Source organism: Salvelinus namaycush, unplaced genomic scaffold (assembly GCF_016432855.1).
Source record: "Salvelinus namaycush isolate Seneca unplaced genomic scaffold, SaNama_1.0 Scaffold1622, whole genome shotgun sequence".
In the NCBI taxonomy this organism is placed as follows: Eukaryota; Metazoa; Chordata; class Actinopteri; order Salmoniformes; family Salmonidae; genus Salvelinus; species Salvelinus namaycush.
In genome coordinates this window covers 26,634-50,652 of record NW_024058367.1, presented here as the reverse complement: position 1 = coordinate 50,652, position 24,019 = coordinate 26,634, and the positions used below count along the sequence as shown (strand labels likewise).

General features: G+C 43.9%; 2 protein-coding genes across 2 annotated transcripts; one reads left to right on the top strand and one right to left on the bottom strand.

Moving 5' to 3' along the window:
- Window positions 1-1,086: 1,086 nt before the first annotated feature.
- LOC120037200 (dynein regulatory complex protein 9-like) lies at window positions 1,087-2,964 on the top strand (the record flags this gene model as incomplete). The annotated part of the gene is made up of 3 exons (XM_038983378.1): window positions 1,087-1,218; window positions 2,552-2,653; window positions 2,826-2,964. Coding segments are annotated over 3 exons (342 nt in total), but the record flags the coding sequence as incomplete, so codon positions are not given.
- Window positions 2,965-8,325: 5,361 nt separating this feature from the next.
- Window positions 8,326-22,607, bottom strand: LOC120037201 (DISP complex protein LRCH3-like). Its single transcript, XM_038983379.1, has 7 exons — window positions 22,562-22,607; window positions 15,957-15,993; window positions 15,553-15,666; window positions 14,293-14,393; window positions 13,867-14,004; window positions 13,461-13,538; window positions 8,326-8,486 (listed from the first exon to the last, which is right to left on the bottom strand). The coding sequence occupies exons 1-7, from the start codon at window positions 22,562-22,564 to the stop codon at window positions 8,346-8,348; spliced, it is 612 nt and encodes a 203-aa protein (XP_038839307.1). The 5' UTR covers window positions 22,565-22,607; the 3' UTR covers window positions 8,326-8,345.
- Between the last annotated feature and the right edge of the window lie 1,412 nt (window positions 22,608-24,019).

Here is a 24,019-nt window from a genome sequence, read left to right as displayed (position 1 = left end):
TCATGTAGTAACCACTGGGTTGAGATTGGGTGATTGTGGAGGCAGGTCAACTGATGCAGCATTTCATTACTCTCTTTCTTGGTCAAATAGCCCTTACCCAGCCTGGAAGTGTGTTGGGTCATTGTCCTGTTGAAAAACAAATGATAGTGGGACTAAGCGCAAACCAGATGGGATGGTGTTTCACTACAGAATTCTCTACATTCTAGAATAATAGTGAACACATCAAAACAATGAAATAACACATGGAATCATGTAGTAACCAAAAAAGTGTTAAAAAACAACAGGACAATGACCCAACACACCTCCAGGCTGTGTAAGGGCTATTTGACCAAGAAGGAGAGTGATGGAGTGCTGCATCAGATGACCAGGCCTCCACAAAAACCCCGACCTTACCCAAATTGAGGTTTTTTGGTATGAGTCGGACTGCAGAGCGATAGAAAAGCAGCCAACAAGTGCTCAGCATATGTGGGAACTTCTTCAAGACTGTTGAAAAAGCATTCCAGGTGAAGCTGTTTGAGAGAATGCCAAGAGTGTGCAAAGCAGTCATCAAGGCAAAGGGTGGCTATTTACTTTTTTGGTTACTACATGATTCCATATGTGTTATTTCATAGTTTTGATGTCTTCACTATTATTCTACAATGTAGATAATAGTTAAAAATAAAGGAAAACCCTTGAATGAGTAGGTGTTCTAAAACTTTTGACCGATATTGTATATTGGGTGTAGTAGGATGACTTGGTACATTCTTTGAGCTGCCATCTAAATGCTGTTATTTTATTGCAATAGTAGAATCCCAAATCAATCCCTAGCACCTATTCAGGGTTCGGCAACCTTTACGACAGCAATACCAATTAAAACATTTTTAATCACAAAAAATGTGTTGTGGGAGCTGTACAAGAAATTGATGAGCCCTTGTCTCTAGAGCAATAGCGGCCATAGCTGGGATTTAGCACCACGAATAGCTGCAGATCAAATCACTGCAAAATCTGACTTTCAGAACCACAAAACAGTGGACAGCGGCCGTCAGCAGAGCCATATTTGTCTGTCAGGTGAAGCTGCAACAATGTGTGTTTGTGTGCACCTCTCAGAGTCTGGATGAGAAGCTGGAGGTGTGGATGGAGCGCTATGAGAGAGACATGGAGGACAAGCAGCAGGAGCTCAACAGCCTGAGGAACAAAAAAGCTAACAATCTCTCCCAGCTCCAGGAGCTGGCCAAGAAGGTGAGGACAAAGCCTGGGTTGATTTCATTAGGCACCAAACAGGGAAAAACAGACTGAAATGGGGAGGGACCACCTGGACTTTTCTAAAAAGAAACAGTAGTTTTCATTTTCCGTTGAATAATGTTTTGCTTCGGTGTGCCCTAATGAATACAACCCTGGTCTGCATGGCTCACAACCCATTTCTTTCTGTAGTATACGGTTTAGCGCACTGACACTAGGTAATGAATAGGATAGTAGGCCTGATATACACTGAGTATACCAAACATTACGAACACCGTCCTATTATTGAGTTGCACATCCCACCTGCAAATAAACTGTTATTACAAGTCCTCAGATCATTAAAGGGGAAATCTGCAGTTGCTACATACGTTTTTTTAACTTTTAAATGAATTGTACACTACATAGCCAAAAGTATGTGGACACCCCTTCAAAGTAGTGGATTCTATAACTAAACCGAGATAGACCACAGTCTGTCGTTTTCAATATATTGGCGCGTTCTAGCATGCATCTGCATATTTCCGTTGGGGAACGCCTACTCTGTGAAGTGCGCCTGTGCAATAACTCAATTCACCCTTGCACTCCTAAACAACGCAATTTTAAAAAACTTTTACCCTTTTGCAAAGTCTACAAAACATAGTCCACTCTGTTCATAACAGATTGTAGTTTGGGGAACAGAAAACTGTATTGAGATCAAATGTTTCATCAAGGAGAAAATGTGCAGAATGTCGGCCAAAATCCACCTTCTCCAACTGCAGGTCAGTGGGCTTCCTCTCACTACCATATTTGGTACTGAGTGGAAACGCCAAGCAGATGCTTCACATCTGGTGAAATATCTGTCTCATTGTTCTGTGACACAATCTTCATAGACAAACATTGGCAGTAGAATGGCCCTTACTGAAGAGTTCAGCGACTTTCAACGTGGAATTGTCATAGGATGCCACCTTTCCAAAAAGTCAGTTTGTCAAATTTCTGCCCTGCTAGAGCTGCACTGGTCAACTGTAGGTGCTCATATTGTGAAGTGGAAACGTCTAGGAGCAACAACAGCTCAGCCGCGAAGTGTTAGGCCACACAAGCTCACAGAATGGGACCGCCGAGTCCAGAAGCGCGTAAAAATGTCTGTCCTCGGTTGCAACACTCACTACCGAGTTCCAAACTGCCTCTGGAAGCAACGTCAGCACAAGAACTGTTCATCAGGAGCTCCATGTAATGAGTTTCCATACATAGCTTTTTACTAAAATAGACTGCAAATTGCCGCTTTTAGAAAGTATACCCGTATGGAACAGAAATTGTACTCTGGATATTGACTCGGTCTTTGTACTTTCTTCTGTTCCAGTACAGAGACATTGAGCAGGTGGTCATCGAGGACAGGATTGAGAAAGAGGCCCTACGCAGGAAGCTGGAGAAGGAACATATGGAGCGAGACGCAGCCACCAAGGTAATCATTGAACAATCTTTAATAAATCACCACCACCTGCCCAGCAAGGAAACCAATCACATCCAGTGGCAGTGCAGTGTTTAATGCCATGCATCTTGTTCACAACTGTACTCCCCTCTTCTTTTGTTCATTACACTAAATCATTTTCTTATTCCCTGTCTGTCACTTGCAGATCCAGTCGTGGTGGAGGGGAACATTAGTGCGACGCGGCCTGAGCCCCTATAAGAAAGGCAAGAAGCCCAAGTCCAAGGAGGGAAAGAAGGGAAAGAAGAAAAAGTGAGGTGTCCCTTCTTCAAGAGCTCCAGTGAAAGGAAACCCAAAAAAATTCTCACTACAGACATGTTACTTTTCATCAATGTTCAATTCCTGATTACAGACAATCTAAGTCGACACTGGCCTGTAGGCAAATATATCTTCAATGTGAAAAGCTTTTTTTTTCTTTAACAGAGTAAAGTTGGCATGGTCATTTTGAATACTACTACCACCATTGCCAGGTTCTTACTTATATGCAGTTTAACACAAGGGCAAGAATGGTAATAAACAAGCGTACTCATGAGACCATGTTCATTAGGGCATGCAACTGAACTGCAATGTTTCTTATTGGACAAGTACAGGTAATCCCTGTTTCAGTGTGTTTTCTTCTGTTTGGTGCCTAATGAACACGACCTTGTCAATGGGGTTCACTAAGGACAGCGCTAGTGACAAATAAATACTGTTCCGGTCTGGCAGATTACTGTAACCGCTGCCAGACCAAATTAGCAATATGCACACCTGTGTGTGTAGCAAGATCCACATTTGTGTCTTTAAGATGTGGTTGAACAATTCACCAAAAACAACTTGATCATGAGAAGAATTGGAAAGGTGTCTTGAACACTGTCAATAGTTAAATCTGTAGATCCATTTGAATGTCATACAAACTTGGCTACATGTAGTGATAAAAAGATTAGTTCTGTGCATGAGGGAGACACTGTCATATTCACTACTACTTGTCTACGGTCTCAACACACCATGTTGAACTCAAATGTGAAGGTGATGAGGTGGTTTGTAAAAAATACAAGAAAAAAAGAAACGTTTGTTTGTAGAAAATAAAAAAGGTAGTGTATGTTTATCCCCAGTGCCTTAGCCCCAGAACCTGGCCGGCCCCAACAGCTCATCAGTAGAGTGGACTACAATAAGAAATAACCGTTACTGCAAGATAAAAACACAGATACTAATGCAAAGTTGCAGGCCTTGATGTCATGCTGTCAGTCAACCTGCCCATATGCTGTCAGTCAACCTGCCCATACATACACCCTTGATTAGAGACTTGACTGAGCTGTGCTCAAGGAAGAAGTTGCCTGTAAACGCTGGTCTAGGATCAGCTTGAACCAATCCCACTCGTAACGCTAACCTTTTAAGAGGCCTGTTTTCTTTTCTTATAGTACTTTTTATTTTACTTCCCTGGCCCAGCGCTTAGGGACATCGTCCAATCCATGTAGCTACACGAGAACGCAACTCCTTGTGGAAAAACACATGAATTACAGCTTTATACATGGGTGATTCTACAGAAGCGGTGCAAATTGCAATCCCACCCCGAAAAAAAAAATATATATATATATAAAAAAAATAAAAAGCTAAGTCTCCAAACTTAGGACATCTATATACATCACAATATGTTCTAAGGCAATACCAAATATATTGTTAAATTAATATAGTACAAAGTAATTGTTTATACACATTTCTTTTGAGAGGTGTTCTATTATATTGAAAGATACTGATCTAATAAGCAGTTGTTTATTTTTAAACATCTTTCCAAAAAAAGAATGCTGTCCCACATTTTGATATCACTAACTAAACACACACAATAAAAGACTGTGCCTTAAGCAACTCCTACAAATATCACCAGGTGTTGGGATTGCACCCCTCTCCAGCATGACCACATGGTGAGTAGTCTATCTGCAAACATTTCCGATAAAATTTTTGAGCAAGTTGGTAAATCTTCATCTATTTTTAAATAGTGTCAGTACCAAACATCTCATATATCAAGAAATGTGTAAAGTACGCTTTTGGGATGTACATACAGTGCATTCAGAAAGTATTCAGACCCCATGACTTTTTCCCACTCATCAATCTACACACAATACCCTATAATGACGAAGCAAAAACAGTTTTTTAAAAACATTTTTGCACATGTATAAAAAATACAAAAATGGAAATATCACATTTACCTAAGTATTCAGGCCCTTTAGTTCGTACTTTGTTGAAGCACCTTTTGCAGCGATTACAGCCTTGACTCTACAAGCCTAGCACACCTATATTTGGGGAGTTTCTTCCCATTCTTCTCTGCAGATCCTCTCAAGCTCTGTCAGGTTGGATGGAGAGCGTCGCTGCACAGCTATTTTCAAGTCTCTCCAGAGATTCCAGGCTCTGGCTGGGCCCCTCAAGGACATTCAGAGACGTGTCCTGAAGCCAGTCCTGCGTTGTCTTGGCTGTGCGCTTAGGGTCATTGTCTTGTTGGAAGGTAAACCTTCACCCCAGTCTGAGGTCCTGAGTGTTCTGGAGCAGGTTTTCATCAAGGATCTCTGTACTTTGCTCTGTTCATCTTTCCCTCGATCCTGATTAGTCTCCCAGTCCCTGCCACTGAAAAATGTCCCCACAGCATGATGCTGCCACCACCACCATCTTTCACCTTAGTGATGGTGCCAGGTTTCCTCCAGACGTGACACTTGGTATTCAGGCCAAAGAGTTGGTTTCATCAGAGCGGAGAATCTTGTTTCTGATGGTCTGAGTCCTTTGGGTGCCTTTCGGCAAACTCAAACCCTGGCTGTCAAGTGCATTTTACTGAGGAGTGGCTTCCGTCTGGCCACTCTACCATAAAGGCCTGATTGGTGGAGTGCTGCAGAGATGGTTGTCCTTCTGGAAGGTCCTCCCATCTCCACAGAGGAACTCGGGAGCTCTGTCAGAATGACCATTGGGTTCTTGGTCACCTCCTAGCTCTAGGAAGAGACTTGGTGGTTCCAAACGTAAGAATAATGGAGGCTACTGTGTTTTTGGGGACCTTCAATGCTGCAGACATTTTTTGGTACCCTTCCCCTACGGACAATTTCTTCGACCTCATGGCTTGGTTTTTGCTCTAACATGCACTGTCAACTGTTGGAGCTTATATAGACAGGTGTGTGCCTCTGCAAATCATGCCCATTCAAGTTGTAGTAACAGCTCAAGGATGATCAATGGAAACAGGATGCACCTGAGCTCAATTTCGAGTCTCATAGCAAAAGATCTGAATAGTTACGTAAATAAGATATTTCATTAAAAAACATTTTTTTAGATACATTTTAAAACAAAAAAAATGCCTCCGCGTTGTTAATATGGGGTATTGTGTGTAGATTGATGAGGTGAAAAAAATATTGTATGTTTTAGAATAAGGCTGTAACGTAAGAAGATGTGGAAATTAAAGATAGCTAGCAATATGTTAGCCAGTGGAGGCTGCTGAGGGGAGGACGGCTCATAAATGGCTGGAACAGCGCAAATGGAATGGCAACAAACCATGTGTTTGATACCATTCCATACATTCCGCTCCAGCCATTGCAACAAGCCCGTCCTCCCAAATTAAGGTGCCACCAACCTCATTTGATGTTCAAAATAAGTCAAACTGAAAAAGTCACAACCGAAACAATTGACACCATGGAGATATACAGAGGTTTCATCTTTGTATCTATGCCATTATGGCATCTGTGACAGCACGGGCAGTGCCATTGAGGCCATCTTCATTTTAAAGTTGCATGCGCCATGATCTACCAACTGAGCTACAGAGGACCACCATGTACCCACTTTCAAAATTGCACCTTGTGCATTATACTACTAGAACGTTCAGGAGTAAATTGAAAGCCTGACTGAGTCCCCCCCCCCAAGACCACATTCGGTCTTTAACTTGTCATGGTCTCAACTCACTGGGTCTGGATCTTGGGACCAACAAAGTCCTGGTAGAAATCTTGGTCTTGGCTTCTGGATATTACCTTACTCTTTGGTTTACAAACAATAGGCAACCCAATTTGAAGAAGCCAATGCTCTCTGATCATTGGCTGATCACTTCCAAACCCATAGGAATCCCCACACAGTTGACTACTTTTAAATAGTGGAAGCCCTCAATGGTAATGTCTATACTGAAACGAGTTATATCTATCGGAGTCCTCCATTTATGTCTATGATTGACACCCTTGCCACCGAAACGCCTGTTATTTTGTCAATTTGGTTTGCAAAATATTTCTCCAATGAATCTATAATGGAAGGTTAATCAAAATAATCACTATTGTGCATGGTTCTTCCTTTATTGCAACTTTTTCACTGTGTTTTGTAATAACACTTTTTTTTGGGGGGGGGGGGGGGGGGGGGGTAAGGTAAATTCAGATAAATATTTCAAATATGCAATACAAACAAAGTGTGTGAGTAGTATATATGTCCACCTGAAATATGTTGGAAGACATGTGCTGAAAGTTGGGGAAAAATAGGATACAAATGCGATTTTTTTTTTGTCCCAGTTTGCACCACTTCTGTATAATGACCCTGAGGGTACAAAACATTAAGAAAACCTCCTTTTCCATGACCGACTGACCAGGTGAAAGCTGATCCTTTATTAAATCCACTTCAAATCAGTGTAGATGAAGGGGAGGAGACAGGTTAAAGAAGGAGTTTTTAGACTTGAGACAATTGAGACATGGATTGTGTATGTGTGCCATTCAGAGGGTGAATGGGCAAGAAGATATTTAAGTGCCTTTGAACGGGGTATGGTAGTAGATGCCAGGCTCACCGGTTTGTGTCAAGAACTGCAACTCTGCTGTTTTTTTTACACTCTACAGTTTCCAGTGTGTATCAAGAAAGGTTCACCACCCAAAGGACATCCAGCCAACTTGACAACTGTGGGAAGCATTGGAGTCATCATGGGCCAGCATCCCTGTAGAATGCTTTCGACACCTTGTAGAGTCTAGGCCCTGACGAATTGAGGCTGTTCTGGGGGTGCAACTGAATATTAGGAAGGTGTTCGTAATGTTTTGTACACATTTTGAGAAAGTATAAAGCGTAGATTCCCGGAGCGCCCTCTCTCTCTCTAATCCAGCATCGGTTTTTGATTCAGCCAGCTCGTGATTTGACCACAATAACAAAACAAAAAAAGACGGGTTCATTTAATAACAGCCATTTTAAGTGTTGGCAGCATCAATGTTCCCATGATGACAGACCACCACCGTTATTGTTGCTCTTTGTAGCACATGACCTTAAAAGGTTACTTATGCAACCGACAACTTCCTAGTCTCCTAACCCTTCCCCATACACCCACCCAACCCCTCTGACATGCAAGGATCTAACATGTGAAAGTAAAAGGAATATGAAAAATAAGATGAAATAATAATAGAAAATAAAACAACCCCTACTGAACATAGATAAGAGGAGGATGGAGAGAGAAGTCAAATGACTAATAATAGAAAATAAAAAAACACTCTTACTCGCCGTCCAACTGACTGTTTGTCTGGGACAATCTCGGTTGTCCATCTGTTCGTCCGTAAGGCTGCAAGTCGTAAGCAGTCTGTGTGAGGACACAGAGGAAGAGACAGTCATCCCTTTCTTTGGGGGATGGGAAAGCCATATAACGTACATTCGGAGAGCGAGAGGGTGGGTCCTGTATCTGTCCATCCACGAGTGAGTGTGGAACTCTGCTGCCCTACATGGCCAGAGGGTTAGTGGTGGTGGCAGGGGAGGTTGTGTATTTGGGCGGGGCCAGCTCCAGGAGCGCACGTACCGTCCCGGCCACCAGGGGGAGCCCTCTCTCCTCCAGGATGTGGAGGGGCAGGCACAGCTGGGTCTGAGGCCAGATGAAGAGCACACGCACACAGACAACAAAGGGAGGAGGGAAAACGGGAGAACAAAAAAGGGTATGTCAATGGATGGGTAAATAATAACAAACTACCAAAAGACAACAGAAATCAACACAAATGGAAAGACAAACTCAACATAAGATGGAAAAGGAGGTGAATGGGATCCAAACGGCATGACCTTGAGGAGAGCATGGAAGCGGAGCAGGGAGCAGGTGTGCAAACACAGGCACAGGGTTACAATAAGTAGGGACTTGTGAACTGAGACACCCACTGAACAACATATCCCACAGGAGCAAATATGGAGGGAGCAGGAGAGAGAGAGAGAACAAGCTGAACACAAGCAGAAGTAGCGAGGAGAGAAGACAGGCGGCAAAGAGGAAGGAAGTCACACCAAATATTTGGTTCATTTTATTGTGAAAGGAGGAGCTCTGGGAAAGAGTTGAAAGGTCAACAACAGAAGACACAGGAGAGATAGACACGTGGTTACACACACTGGAAGCAAACAGACCACTGACAGAGAGAACATACACACCGCTCTTCAGAGCCAGAGGAGACATTACTCCTTGTCATTCAGCATAGACCAACAACAAACTACACACACAGCCTGCGTCCCCCGAATGGCACCCTATTCCCTATTGAGTGCACTACTTCTAACCAGGGGGCACATAGGAATCTGATTAAAAGTAGTGCACTATAAAGAATAGGGTCCTATTTGGAACAAACCACAGATTCACTCTGTCTCACAAAATATGTGCTTTGTCTTCGTATAGAACGGTATAAGAGCACTCATTGCGATATACAGTGCCTTCAGAAAGTATTCACACCTCTTGACTTTTTCCACATTTTGTTGGAACACACACAATACCCCATAATGTTAAAGTGGAATTATGTTTTTAATTAAAAATTTAACGCTGAAATCAATAAGTTTTTGTGACAAAATGTGGAAAAAGTTAAGGGGTGTGAAAACTTTCGGAAGGCACTGTAGTCCTGCCATATCCTGGGGCTGATTGTTACCACAGCTTGTGCCTACATAGACTGGTCCCAGATCTGTTTGTGCCATCTTACCCGCACAAACACATCTGGAACCAGGCTAGTGTTAAACACATTCATCACACACCAGAGACACAAAATGGGGGTAGAGTGAAGTTGCCCCTACACTGATCTTGGGTCAGTTTAGCATTTTACCTACTAAAGGTTAAAGACAAAGTGAAACATTGTAGTAAGTTAAAAGGGCTTTTGATAACCAAATGTGATAAAGAAGCAAGTTCAAACCCTTAAACCAGTACAAAAAAAACATTAGAAAATTGCCTCATTGACTACTGCGTGCCGTGTGAACTTGAGTGGCTTCCAGACATGTCTATAAATTGTATTTGGGAGTATGGCTAGACAGTACACTGTCATTCTCTCAGCACATATCCAAGCTGCAGGCTAAGGTAAAATCTAGAGTTGTTTTTTTCTATCGTAATCGCTCCTCTTTCACCCCAGCAGCCAAACTAACCTTAATTCAGATGACCATCCTACCCATGCTACATTACAAAGACGTAATTTATAGATCAGCAGGTAAGGGTGCTCTCGAGTGGCTAGATGTGCTTTACCATTCGGCCATCAGATTTGCCACCAATGCTCCTTATAAGACACATCCTTGCACTCTATACTCCCATCTCAGTATACCCAGCGCAAGACCCACTGGTTGAAGCTTATTTATAAAACCCTCTTAGGCATCACTCCCCCTATCTGAGATGCCTACTGCAACACTCATCTTCCACATACTCCACCCGTTCTGCCAGTCCTATTCTGTTAAAGGTCCCCAAATTACACACATCCCTGGGTCGCTCGTCTTTTCAGTTCGCTGCAGCTAGCGACTGGAAACGAGCTGCAACAAACACTCAAACTGGACAGTTTTATCTCAATCTCAACATTCAAAGACTCAATCATGGACACTCTTACTGACACTTGTGGTTGCTTAACACGATCTATTGTTATCTACCATGTTTGTGCTGCTACCATGTGGCGATGTTGTCATGATGTGTTGCTACTATGTTGTGCTGTCATGTGTTTCTGTCATGTTGTGTAGTTGTCTCTTTCGTCGTCATGTGTGTTTTGTCCTACATTATAATTTTTTATCCCCCATTCTCACAGGAGGTATTTTGCCTCTTGGTAGGCAGTCATTGTAAATAACAACTTGTTCTTAGCTGACTTACGTAGTTAAATAAAAAATGAACTTGTGCAAGTTGGGCTATCATAGCTAGGTAGTAAGACCAAAACCACTCCAAGCTCAGCTATCATTGATGGATATTTTGTTAGTTAGCTAGCGATGTTATCAGAACAGCTTGCGACAGTGCAGAATTTTACTATGGATACTGGCAGCATCGTGTGGTAAGTCTGACTACTAGCTGCAATTGATTTAATAGGAGTGGACATTTAACAACCTACATGTCTGTAGCTAACGTTAGCTTGCATTAACTGAATACTTGTTTTACTAGTCAGCTGTTTCTAGCCCAGCTAGCCTCGCTTAGGTTTGGCACATCTGAAGTCCCTCACTGCAAACCATATTGAATACTGTTTTATGCATAGTGTACACCATGTGCCTACAAAAGTGACTATTATTGTGGGCACTACCATGCGGTTTGCTAAGCTTTTTGCTCTTAGCTAGCTTGATGGCTAACTTCGGCTAACAGTACGATCGATGCCCGTCTAAACTACTGTAATGTTTAACACAGCTAGACCTTGCTCGCTGAATGAACACAGAAACATGTGCAATTGGGTTATTGACTGGACTATACAAGTTTATTCAATGCTAGCTAACTGCTTTGCTATTGTGGACGTCATGTATTTAGCTCCTTACTAATGTCGGGAAACAGTAGATCCGATGCCCCTGCCCATGTGAAAATTACAATTATATAGCCTACATCTGACTAAGCTCAAAACTTATGCAAGTGGATTTTTTGACAGGACAATACAGGCTTGTTAACATGATTGTTATTGTTTTATTGTTGTTCCATCTCATCTCTTTTCGTTTATTCACTTCTTGAACAAAAAGCCATGCGTACAGTTCGGTGCAGACGCTCTACCATTCCCATGACGTTTTTTTCAATATGGCTGTGGCCACATCTTTCCAAGCTTGTGCTAGGTGCTCCAAAACCTATCATATGTTTTAAAAGCATTTTCATAACATCACGTTCAACAACGTTACCTAATGTCGACATGTAAAATGTAGGTTGATTTGAGCATTTCAGTTCCACTAAGGTTAGGATTGGGGAAGCAGATCCTAGATCTGTACCTAGGGGTAACATCACCCCGGAGCCACAAAATGAGCGTTAGGACAGAGGGGGGCTCGATCACAGACAGTCAAGGAGAAAAAGGTGCCTGTAGGATACTTGATTGTGCGTCAGCAAGGACTCAAAGGCTTACAAATTACCCTCGGCTACCTGCTCTCTTCTTGATTAGGCAAAAACGTCCGACTGACTTTGCAGCTAAGGCGAAGCCGTGTTCGAGTCAGGAAAGAAGAGAAGCGATAGGGCGTTGAATGGTCAGATTACTCGTGGTTGTTTCTTCTCAGAGGCAGTCGGGGAGGAGGAAGCACGTAGGCTACATATGACAAGCACTCCTACTTTGATGTTATCTGTGCAATGGAAGCGCTTTCGGGTGGGAAGGTTCCATCTAAAAAACACACGCACACACGGCGGCAGGCGGACAAACTTAAGGCACAGAAGGAGGTTCAGTAGGTAGGTACAGTAGCAGACAGCTCATTGACAACATAGCAACCTCCGGGTCTCGCTGTCTCTCTCAATGGGGGCAGTGCCAGTACATCACAGAAGGGTAACGAGGGAGCATTGAAGGTCCACCTCGCCACTCCTTGAGTGGAAGCAAGTAACCTTCCCCAACAAACAACTGGAACAACAAAAGATAAAACCTACTATATGGCTTTTGGCATATGGAGTTGTTCCCTTTTCAGTGGATGGCAAACCAGACAGTGGCGAGCGCTCCTCTTTGTTATGGTAGAGTGGGACAGAGAGGTCCACTCTCATTCTTGCGTTTTTCCCTTGTCGAGTTCTGCTGCGTCTGAATGGATACCGCTGTGGTGATGGGAGTCGGCGCAATATGAAATGAGAAGCGCGTAGGAGTGCGAGTGGTGTGTGAGCGCGCATGTGTGTGTACGAGTGGTGGAGAGCCAGTTGGGTAAGGTGAGGAAGGGGTTGTGTGGTCCAGACAGACAGTTCAGAGGTGGGGCACCAGGTTGCAGTACAGGGCACACAGCACAGACATGGTGGACAGATAGAAGAGGGCGAAGCCTGCCAGCTGGGCCGGGGGAGAAGGCATTAGGAGGGGGGGAGGAGCCATGGAAAGCAGGACCCCCAGCGTCCCGTAAACACAGCCTCCCCGGCCATCCAGAACCTCCTCCACTGTGCACAGCCTCTCCTGTCCCATGGGAGATGAAGCAGGGGAGAGAATGGGCAGGCAAAGGATACAATTACATAGATAGGGGAGTTGTGTGTTTGGACGGACAGATGGAAGATGAGTTTGAGGGGGAAGTGTTACGGTTAAAAGGAAGAAGAGCGGAGGAGCAGAAAGAGAAAGTTACTGTTAGTAACAGGCAAGCGGCTCTCCAAGTCAAGTTTACAAAAGCTCTGCAGGTTGCCAGTTGAGTTAGCTGGAGTCAACTGATAAAAAGAGCAGGGACAGAGAACTAGGCTAAACTTTAGTGTTGATACAACAAGCAGCGTAGTAGAGGGAAGAAATCTTATGACAGAAGAGAAAAACCTGCCCTGAAAGTAGCCTTTAGCTAAATTGGTGAGGTCACCGTCTGCTGCTAGCAAATTAAAATCTGAAGAACAGTCCGTCAGTACAGGTTCTCTTGTATCACATGCTTTTTCTAACCCATCACAAACACACAGACGTTTTAGCATGAGGACTAGTGAGTTGTATACCAGTCCTTTATTCAACTAGTGTGAAGGTCTTACCTGTGGAACCCCGATCCTGCGACACGCCTCCAGAAAGTTCTCCACGTTCCGCCGACACTTGGCCATCGTCAGTTTGGGCTTGATGGACAGAGACAACGATAAGCACAACGACAGCTGCTTGTCTCAAATAGCACCCTATTACCTGTATAGTGCACTACTTTTGACCAGGGCCTACGGTCACAGTAGTGCACTATGTAGGGAATAGGGTGCAATTTGGGACATAAGCAGTGTCTGATCATAACCCAAATGCAAATGTATGGCAAAGTAAAAAGGAGCATTGTTGTATTGATATGCTTGAAGTGTAGTGTTCCTGACTGACTAAATTGATTCTAAAACTGACATCTCACTAATGCACGTATGGTATGCACGCACAGCACACGCATAAAGTGCACACACAAACACTCACCACAGCAGGGGAGGGCACATGGATGCTGGGTACGGATCGTGGCCGCACATGATTTGCCAGATGGCAGAGGACGACCCCGTCGGTCAGTGCTGCTCCCAGGTCGCTGGGCAAGGACACTTTCAGACGCGACTCTATGTTCTACAAAATAGAGCAGAACACAATTACAGGGGGATAAGCACAAGTAGGGCCAGGAGTTTTTCCTGACCTTGTGATCTGACCTGGGCTCATAAAGCATCTTAGAGTAGGAGTGATGTTCTAGGATCAGATCCCATGTCCATCTAATTATGATCTGAAAGGAAAGACTGATTCTATTTCAGCACTTCTCTGAAATGCTTTATGAATATGGGCCAAGGAACCCAGTAGAAACTCCAGGCCCTAATGGCTTGGTCAAAAGGCGGGAGAATCTGTTTGTCGGGTGTTGTTCACCTTCCGCAGTTGCTCCACCAGAGCAGCCTCCTCTCCCATGGGGCCTTGAGGCTGGGTAGGGGTCACCTCTTCAGGCTCCGGCCTGGGGGCGGCACCATCACCTGGGGGGGAAGGCAGAACCAGACAGGCTCAAACATACATATACAAGATCAAAAGCTGGTGAAAGCAGAATGGGTGCTAATCATTTATTCTGAAGAGGGTGAAGTCCAGCTCTCTACAGATACAATGGCATGATCAGACGCCTGGCAAACAATGCAGAAGACAAACTACAGTAGATAGACGGAACTCTACAGCCGACAGACAGGCGGAACTCTAGAGAACTCTACAGCAGACAGGCGGAACTCTACAGCAGACAGGCGGAACTCTAGAGAACTCTACAGCAGACAGGCGGAGCTCCACAGCAGACAGACTGGCGGAACTCTACAGCAGAGAGATTGGCGGAACTCTACAGCAGACAGACTGGCGGAACTCCACAGCAGACAGACTGGCGGAACTCTACAGCAGACAGACTGGCGGAACTCTACAGCAGACAGACTGGCAGAACTCTACAGCAGACAGACTGGCGGAACTCTACAGCAGACAGACTGGCGGAACTCTACAGCAGACAGACTGGCGGAACTCTACAGCAGACAGACTGGCGGAACTCTACAGCAGACAGACTGGCGGAACTCTACAGCAGACAGACTGGCGGAACTCTACAGCAGACAGACTGGCGGAACTCTACAGCAGACAGACAGGCGGAACTCTACAGCAGACAGACAGGCGGAACTCTACAGCAGACAGACAGGCGGAACTCTACAGCAGACAGACAGGCGGAACTCTACAGCAGACAGACAGGCGGAACTCTACAGCAACAGACAGGCGGAACTCTACAGCAACAGACAGGCTGTGACCTATAGTCAGACAGCACTCAAAGTAACAGATGGGATCAGAAAACCAACAGAGCTGAACATCATACATACAAGTCAAAAAGCCGACAATTTCCCCTCCCCCATTTAAAACATAGAAATCTGTCCATGTTGAAAATTATTCCCCACTGCCCCCCTTCTATTTTGATCAACTATCTACAGTGTTGCTCAGTGACTTTGCAGGATCCCATCCAGACATGCCTATCAGCCTAGACACAGTTACCAGAACAATGTCACATAAGACACTCAATTGTGACATGCGCATTGCATGCTCAAGAGGTACCAACACTCTCTTCTGAAAGCTCCCAAGGCCATGCAGCCAAGATCCAGAGGTTGTGATCCGGTGACATACCTCTCCTCTGCTCTTCCTTCTGGCTGAGGCGAAACAGGAAGCTGTCTGGCCGCTGGGCGGGCCCCTGGCAGGAGGGCGGGGCAACAGGGCCGGGGTAAGAAGGTGATTGGAGGGCTGCAAGCAGAACAGGATGTGAGCAGGTGGGAGAGCGGCAGAGTGAATAGACAGTGGAGTAAAATCCTTTCAGATCCACAGGAACGTCTAGGGGGTAGTGGTCAATTTGGAATACAGAAATTAGTAAATTAGTAAAGAGAGGGAGGAGTGTGTTGGAAGCCGCTCAAGTTCACATCCATTTATAATCTGGTTTCCCTGGAAGCCAGTAGGACAAGCTGCACCGAGCAGTGTATGGCAGCCGTGATGTAACCGTAGAGGGAAATGGAGGAATAGTGTGACTGGTGTCTTACCTGTGGGAGACAGGGAGGAGGAGCGATCCTCGCCCTGCTGAGTGGCCAGTCGAGTCCGAGCGGAGAGCAAACAAAGAGAGGGAGAGAGAGAGAGTTCATGTAATTTGAGTCAAGACGAAAACACCATTCATGCATATACAGTTCCCTCAACAATACTCCGGTCTCACCCCTCCTTTGACACCAGAGATGTAATGGGGGAGGGTAAAGGCCTGTAAACATCACTTGACTGTTTGGTGTTTACAGACCTATCTTTTAGCGCAAAGATGGGCAACTGTTACATAAGAGAGGGTGGACTATGGGCATAGAGCAGGCTCTCTGGCTGCAGGTAGGTAGAGTGCTCCTTAGAGTTAGCTTAGAATAACAATAATATTCATGGATTGTAGAGGTTGACCGATTAATTAGGGGCAATTTCAAGTTTTCATAACAATCGGTAATCGGCATTTTTGGACGCCGATTGTGGCCGATTACATTGCACTCCACGAGGAGACTGCGTGGCAGGCTGACCACTTGTTACGCGAGTGCAGCAAGGAGCCTAGGTAAGTTGCTAGCTAGCATTAAACTTATCTTATAAAAAACAATCAATCTTAACATAATCACTAGTTATCTACACATGGTTGATGATATTACTAGCTTGTCCTGCGTTGCATATAATCAATGCGGTGCATGTTAATTTATCATCAAATCATAGCCTACTTCACCAAACGGGTGATGATTTAACAAGCGCATTAGCGAAAAAAGCACTGTCGTTGCACCAATGTGTACCTAAACATAAACATCAATGCCTTTCTTAAAATCAATACACAAGTATATATTTTTTTAAACCTGCATATTTAGTGAATATTGCCTGCTAACATGAATGTATTTTAACGAAGGAAATTGTGTCACTTCTCTTGCGTTCTGTGCAAGCAGAGTCAGGGTATATGCAGCAGTTTGGGCCGCCTGGCTCGTTGCGAACTGTGTGAAGACCATTTCTTCCTAACAAAGACCGTAATTAATTTGCCAGAAATGTACATAATTATGCAATGTAACAGCAATATTTAGACTTAGGGATGCCACCTGTTAGATAAAATATGGAACGGTTTCGTATTTCACTGAAAGAATAAACGTTTTGTTTTCAAAATGATAGTTTCCGGATTTTACCATATTAATGACCAAAGGCTCGTATTTCTGTGTTTATTATATTAAGTCTATGATTTGATATTTGATAGAGAAGTCTGACTGAGCGGTGGTAGGCAGCAGCACGCTCGTAAGCATTCATTCAAACAGCACTTTCCTGCGTTTGCCAGCAGCTCTTCACTGTGTTTCAAGCATTGTGCTGTTTATGACTTCAAGCCTATCAACTCCCGAGATTAGGCTGGCAATACTAAAGTACCTATTAGAACATCCAATAGTCAAAGGTATATGAAATACAAATGGTAGAGAGAGAAATAGTCCTATAATTACTACAACCTAAAACTTCTTAACTGGGAATATTGAAGACTCATGTTAAAAGGAACCACCAGCTTTCATATGTTCTCATGTTCTGAGTAAGGAATTTAAACTTGAGCTTTTTTACATGGCACATATTGCACTTTTACTTTCTTCTCCAACACCTTGTTTTTGCATTATTTAAACCAAATTGAACATGTTTCATTATTTGAGACTAAATAGATTTTATTTATGTATTATATTAAGTTAAAATAAAAGTGTTCATTCAGTATTGTTGTAATTGTCATTATTACAAATATATATATAAAAATCGTCCGATTAATCGGTATCGGATATTTTTGGTCCTCCAATAATTGGTCGATCTCTAATGGATTGGATTTATATACACCTATGCTCAAAGTGCTTTACATTGTACAGGGGAAACACCTCAGCTCACACCTGGGTGATGCCACGGCAGCCATTTTGCAAGGGAGAGCGCACCACACATGCGCTAGCCAAACCCTAACAATCACCTAACTGGCACTGGGCCAGTGTTTAGCAACATGCTTTAACACCCAAAGTATAAGGAAATAAAGAGAAAGAGACAGCGAAGGGAGGTTGAAAAGAAGACGTGCAAGTTCGCAGTACCTGCAGTAGACACGTGGGGACGATATCTATGGACATCCCAGACCCGGAAAGAGACTGGGGTGGGGGGGGACAAAAATATAAAAGGAGAGAGACAAGAGAGTAAAGCCAAAAGGTGGATTGAAGGATTTTTTTTAAATAAAAATGTAACTCAAGAAAAATAAGATAAAAAGAGACTATTAAATGCTGAGAAAGATAAAGAGAACATTGAGTACTATTCTGCTAATTGAGTAAGCACAGTGGAAACAGCATGCTGCACAGATAAGGGCAACAAAACAACAACTGTGTTTGTGGGTGTTTGCGTCTGTGTGATGGTACACTACATGACACAAATGATGTGGACACCTGATACAACAGCCTCCACTCTTCTGGTTAGGCTTTCCACTAGATGTTGGAACATTGCTACGGGGACTTCAGCCACAAGAGCATTAGCGAGGTCGGGCACTGACGTTAGGTGATTAGGCCTGGCTCGCAGTCGGCGTTCCACTTCATCCCAAAGGTGTTCGATGGTGTTGAGGTCAGGGCTCTATGCAGGCCAGTCAAGTTCTTCCACACCGATCGACAAACCATTTCAGTATGGACCTCACTTTGTGCATAGGGGCACTGTCATGCTGAAAAAGGAAAGCTCCTTCCCAAACTGTTGCCACAAAGTTGGAAGCACAGAATATTATGGAATGTCATTGTATGCTGTAGCGTTAAGATTTCCCTTCACTGGAACTAAGGGGCCTTGTCCGAACCATGAAAAACAGCCCCAGACCATTATTCCTCCTCCACCAAACTTTACAGTTGGCACTATGCATTGGGGCAGTCTTCCTGGCATCCGGCAAACCCAGATACGCCACTCCAGAGAACGCGTTTCCACTGCTCCAGAGTCCAATGGCAGCGAGCTATACACCACTCCAGCCGACGCTTGGCATTGCGCATGGTGATTTTAGGCTTGTTTGCGGCTGCTCGGCCATGGAAACCCATTTCATGAAGATCCCAACTAAGAGTTATTGTGCTGACATTGCTTCCAGAGGCAATTTAGAACTTGGTAGTGAATGTTGGGGCTATGCGCTTCAGCACTCAGCGGTCTCGTTCTGTGAGCTTGTGTGGCATAACACTTCGCGGCTGAGCCATTGTTGCTCCTAGACATTTCCACTTCACAATAACAGCATTTACAGTTGACCGGGGCAGCTCTAGCAGGGCAGAAATTTGTCAAATGGACTTATTGGAAAGGTGGCATCCTATGACGGTGCCATGTTGAAAGTCACTGAGCTCTTCAGTGAGCTATTCTACTGCCAACGTTTGTCTATGGAGATTGCATGGCTGTTTGCTCAGTTTTATTCACCTGTCAGCAGCAGGTGTGGCTGAAATAGCCAGATCCACTAATTTGAAGGGGTGTACACATACTTTTATATATATATATATACACAGTGCATTTGGAAGTATTCAGACCCCTTGACTTTTCCCACATTGTTACGCTACAGCCTTGTTTTAAAATGTATTTTAAAAGAAATCCTCATCAATTCACACACAATAACCCACAATGGCAAAGCAAAAACAGGTTTTTAGAATTATTTGCAAAGGTATTAAAAAAAAACTGAAATATCACATTTACATAAGTATTCATACCCTTTACTCAGTACTTTGTTAAAGCACCTTTGGCAGCGATTACAGCCTCAAGTCTTATTGGGCATGACGCTACAAGCTTGGCACACCTGTATTTGGGGAGTTTCTCCCATTCTTCTCTACAGATCCTCTGAAGCTCTGTCAGGTTGGACGGGGAGTGTCGCTGCACAGCTATTTTCAGGTCTCTCCAGAGATGTTCGATGGGGTTTAAGTCTGTGCTCTGGCTGGGCCCCTCAAGGACATTCAGAGATTTGTCCCGAAGCCAGTCCTGCGTTGTCTTGGCTGTGTGCTTAGGGTCGTTGGAAGGTGGACCTTCGCCCTCCAGTCTGAGGTCCTGAGGATCTCTCAGGTTTCCCTTGTTCCTGACTCCCAGTCCCTGCTGCTGAAAAACATCCCAACAGCATGATGCTGCTACCACCATGCTTCACTGTAGGGATGGTGCCAGGTGTCCTCCAGACGTGAAGCTTGGTATTCAGGCCAGAGTGTTCAATCTTGGTTTCATCAGACCAAACAATATTGTTTCTCATAGTCAGAGTCCTTTAGGTGCTTTTTGGCAAACTCCAAGCGGGCTGTCATGTGCCTTTTACTGAGGAGTGGCTTCCGTCTTGCCACTCTACCATAAAGGCCCGATTGGTGGAGTGCTGCAGAGATGGTTGTCCTTCTGGAAGATTCTCCCATCTCCACAGAGGAACTCTGGAGCTCTGTCAGAGTGATCATTGGGTACTTGGTCACCTCCCTGACCAAGGCCCTTCTCCCCTGAATGCTCAGTTTGGCGGGGCGGCCAGCTCTAGGAAGAGTCTTGGTGGTTCCAAACTTCTTCCATTTAAGAATGATAGAGGCCACTGTTCTTGGGGACCTTAAATGCGCCAGACATTTTTTGGTACCCTTCCCCAGATCTGTGCCTCAACACAATCCTGTCTCTGAGCTCTACAGACAATTCCTTCGACCTCATGGCTTGGTTTTTGCTATGACATGCACGGCGGAAACATCAAGGATGATCAATGGAAACAGGATGCACATGAGCTCAATTTCGAGTTTCATAGCAAATGGTCTGAATACTTTAGTAAATATTTTGAATAAACTTGCAAATGTGTGCCTTGTCATTATGGGGTTTTGTGTGTAGATGGATGAAATTAACATTATTTTTTAATCCACTTTAGAATAAGGATGTAACATAACAAAATGTGGAAAAAGTTTAAGGGTCTGAATACTTTCCGAATGCACTGTAGTGTATGTTTGCAGACAGCGCATGTACACCATTTTACATTTTAGTATTTTAGCAAATGCTCTTATCCAGAGCAATTTACAGAAACAATTATGACTTGGTTTGTTTGTATGTATTGCTGTGTATCATTAATCCAACAATGTGTGACTGCGTGTGTGTATGTATGCTGTGTACACATAGTTGCTCCCTAAATGTGCGTGTGAAACAAGTAAAATGTTTGTGCGTATGAAGTACTGTAACCAAAAGTGTTTCACCTGCTTGTAAATGCCAGGCCTCCTCTTTATAGTGTTGGTGTCAGTGTCTATCTCAAACACCATGCGAGGCTGGTACTCGCTCTAACAGTGAACCAGCCGGAGACGGAAGAGAGAGAGAGAGACAGAAAAGAAATACAGAAAGAGGGGAATCAGAAGGGAAAGAAGTGGAGAAGTGGAGGGGTTAAGCCAGGACAGATGTAAGCTGGTTACAATGCGCCAGGAAGACAAAGAGACCTATTTGCTGCGCCCATGGGCTCTCCATAGAAAATTAGTGAACTATATAGGGAACAGGGTGCCATTTGGGATATGACCATTGTCTATTGAACAGGTGAATGAAACCAAGAAGGGGACAGGCAAGGAATCCAATAGCAGCAGGTCATCTAATAACTATACTAACAGCATTTTCACACTATCGTGCCGACCCAAACCATACCGTGCTGGTGTGGATATTTACATTTTACATTTCCTTAAGTGAGCAGAGGGGCATGGTTAGCTCGCCATGTCCCGCCCAAACCAGGCTTTAAATAAGCTGTGTGTAACAAAGCAGGCTGATCCTTGGGTTAGACCATACTGTGCTCAGAGAAAAGTGAGCCAGAGGAGTACAGTTTGGGTCAGAGGAACGTTTGTGTGAAAAATGTATAATAGCCAGGGTGGTGTTCATTAGGCACTTGACAGAAAATGAAAATGAGCGTTTCATCTTAGTCCCACTTGGCAGTTTGGTGCGTAATGAAAACGTCACAGTTAGATATTCTACAAGTCTGGAACTCTATTGGAGGGATGCGACACCATTCTTCCATGAGAAATTCCATCATTTGGTGTTTTGTTGATGGTGGTGGAAAACACTCTCAGGCGCCGCTCCAGAATCTCCCATAAGTGTTCAATTGGGTTGAGATCTGGTGACTGAGAGACACACACACACACACTTTAAACCCCATATGCTCCTTTGAGACCCCTCTTTCAAAGTCACTGAGATCTCTTCTTCTAGCCATGAGGGCCAAAATAATGTTTAACTGGGCATTTTATACATGACCCTAATCATGATGGGATGTTAATTGCTTAATTAACTCAGGAACCAGACCTGTGTGGAAGCACCTGCTTTCAATATACTTTATATCCCTCATTTGTCAGTTACCTGTAAGTCTATAGATTGGTTATATAGCTACACACATTCACACTATACAATCAGACAAGAGTGTCAATCCAACCCTGGAAGACTAGTTAGAGAAGGAGGGAGGACAATGAAAGGTTATTGGGTGTTGACGGGTGGTTAGAGGACGGAAAGAGAGCAGGTAACACCACATGTGGAGGCGACCGGGAATTGCAGGGTCTCTTTAATAAGAGATGTACATGCAATGAATCGAAGGTTATTTGTTGATGTAAAACCTAAATTGACCACTGTTTTAAAATCAGTGGAGGAGGAGTGAAGGGAAGAAGAGAATGGGAGCACAGCCCCGGGGCCTTACCATGAAGAGGGCTGAGTCGTCCGTGTGGGTGGAACGCCTGGAGGGGTACGCGTTCTGGCAGGGAGGAGTGGAAGAGAGGGAATGAGGACAGAACACACAAGAAGACAGGAGGTGAGGATGGAGAGGAGGGGGATATAGCTAGGATATATAGCCAGGGCTCCAGACTAACATTTTCCCCTGGTGTCACTAACATTTTCAGTTGGTGCCACCAGCCCAAAAATGTGTGCCGCATCACACAATGGAATATATTTGAGTCAGCACCTTATAAAGTCATTCACAATGCTTTATTAAAGAAGTGACAGTGCTAACAACTTGAATCTCAGAGTTCTAAAACCGGACCAAAGCACTTGGGTTACACAGAAACAGTACCAGTAGTAGCTGGCTAACACCAGTCGGATGAGAGAAAGGAAGCTAAATACATTTAGCTATGTAAGGTTTTTCCACATGGCTGAAGTGATCTGTGTAAACTGTTGGCCTTGACACTTGCATGTAATAAGCACAATTATAAACTGGGTGGTTCGAGTCCTGAATGCTGATTAGCTGACAGCGTGGTATATCAGACCGTATACCACAGGTATGACAAAATATTTATTTTTACTGCTCTAATTAAGTTGGTAAACAGTTTAAACTAGCAATAAGGCACCTTGGGGGTTTGTGATATATGGCCAATATACCATGGCTAAGGGCTGTATCCAGGCACTCCGCTTCGTGCCTAAGAACAGCCATTAGCCGTGGCATATTGGCCATATACAACACCCCCTTGTGCCTTATTGCTTAAGGGATTGGACCCTTTAAAAAAAATGTTTTTGTCTAAAATGACATCCCCAAATCTAACTGCCTGTAGCTCAGAACCTGAAGCAAGGATATGCATATTCTTAATACCATTTTAAAGGAAACACTTTGACGTCTGTGGAAATGTGAAATTTATGTAGGAGAATATAACACATTTGATCTGGTAAAGGATAACAAAGAAAAAAAAGATGCATTTTCTATATTCTTTCGGTTCCATCATCTTTGAAATGCAAGAAAAAGGTCATTATATGATTTAGGACTCTAGGCACAATTTAGATTTTGGCCACTTCAGTTTTAGACTGAAGCATTGCATTACTTTTCAAAATGTATTAAGTCTGCCCAAATGTGCCTAATTGGTTTATTGATACATTTTGATACATTTTCAAGTTCATAATTGTGCTCTCTGAAAAAATGGCATGGTATTCTTTCACACACACGGTGTGTGCTTAATTTCAATTATTAGTGGGCTCTTATAGATAGCATCATTGTGACAATGGACAGGGACTATGCGAGCATCTTGCTTATAGTGTGTCATTGTGACCCCCCTCGAGCATCCTATTGGTTCCTGCATACACCCCACACACGCCCTCTTCATGCTTTTGTTACCCTTGATATTCGAGATTTCACCTGATTGTCTATGCGATGAAATGTGAGTCAAAAGAAAAG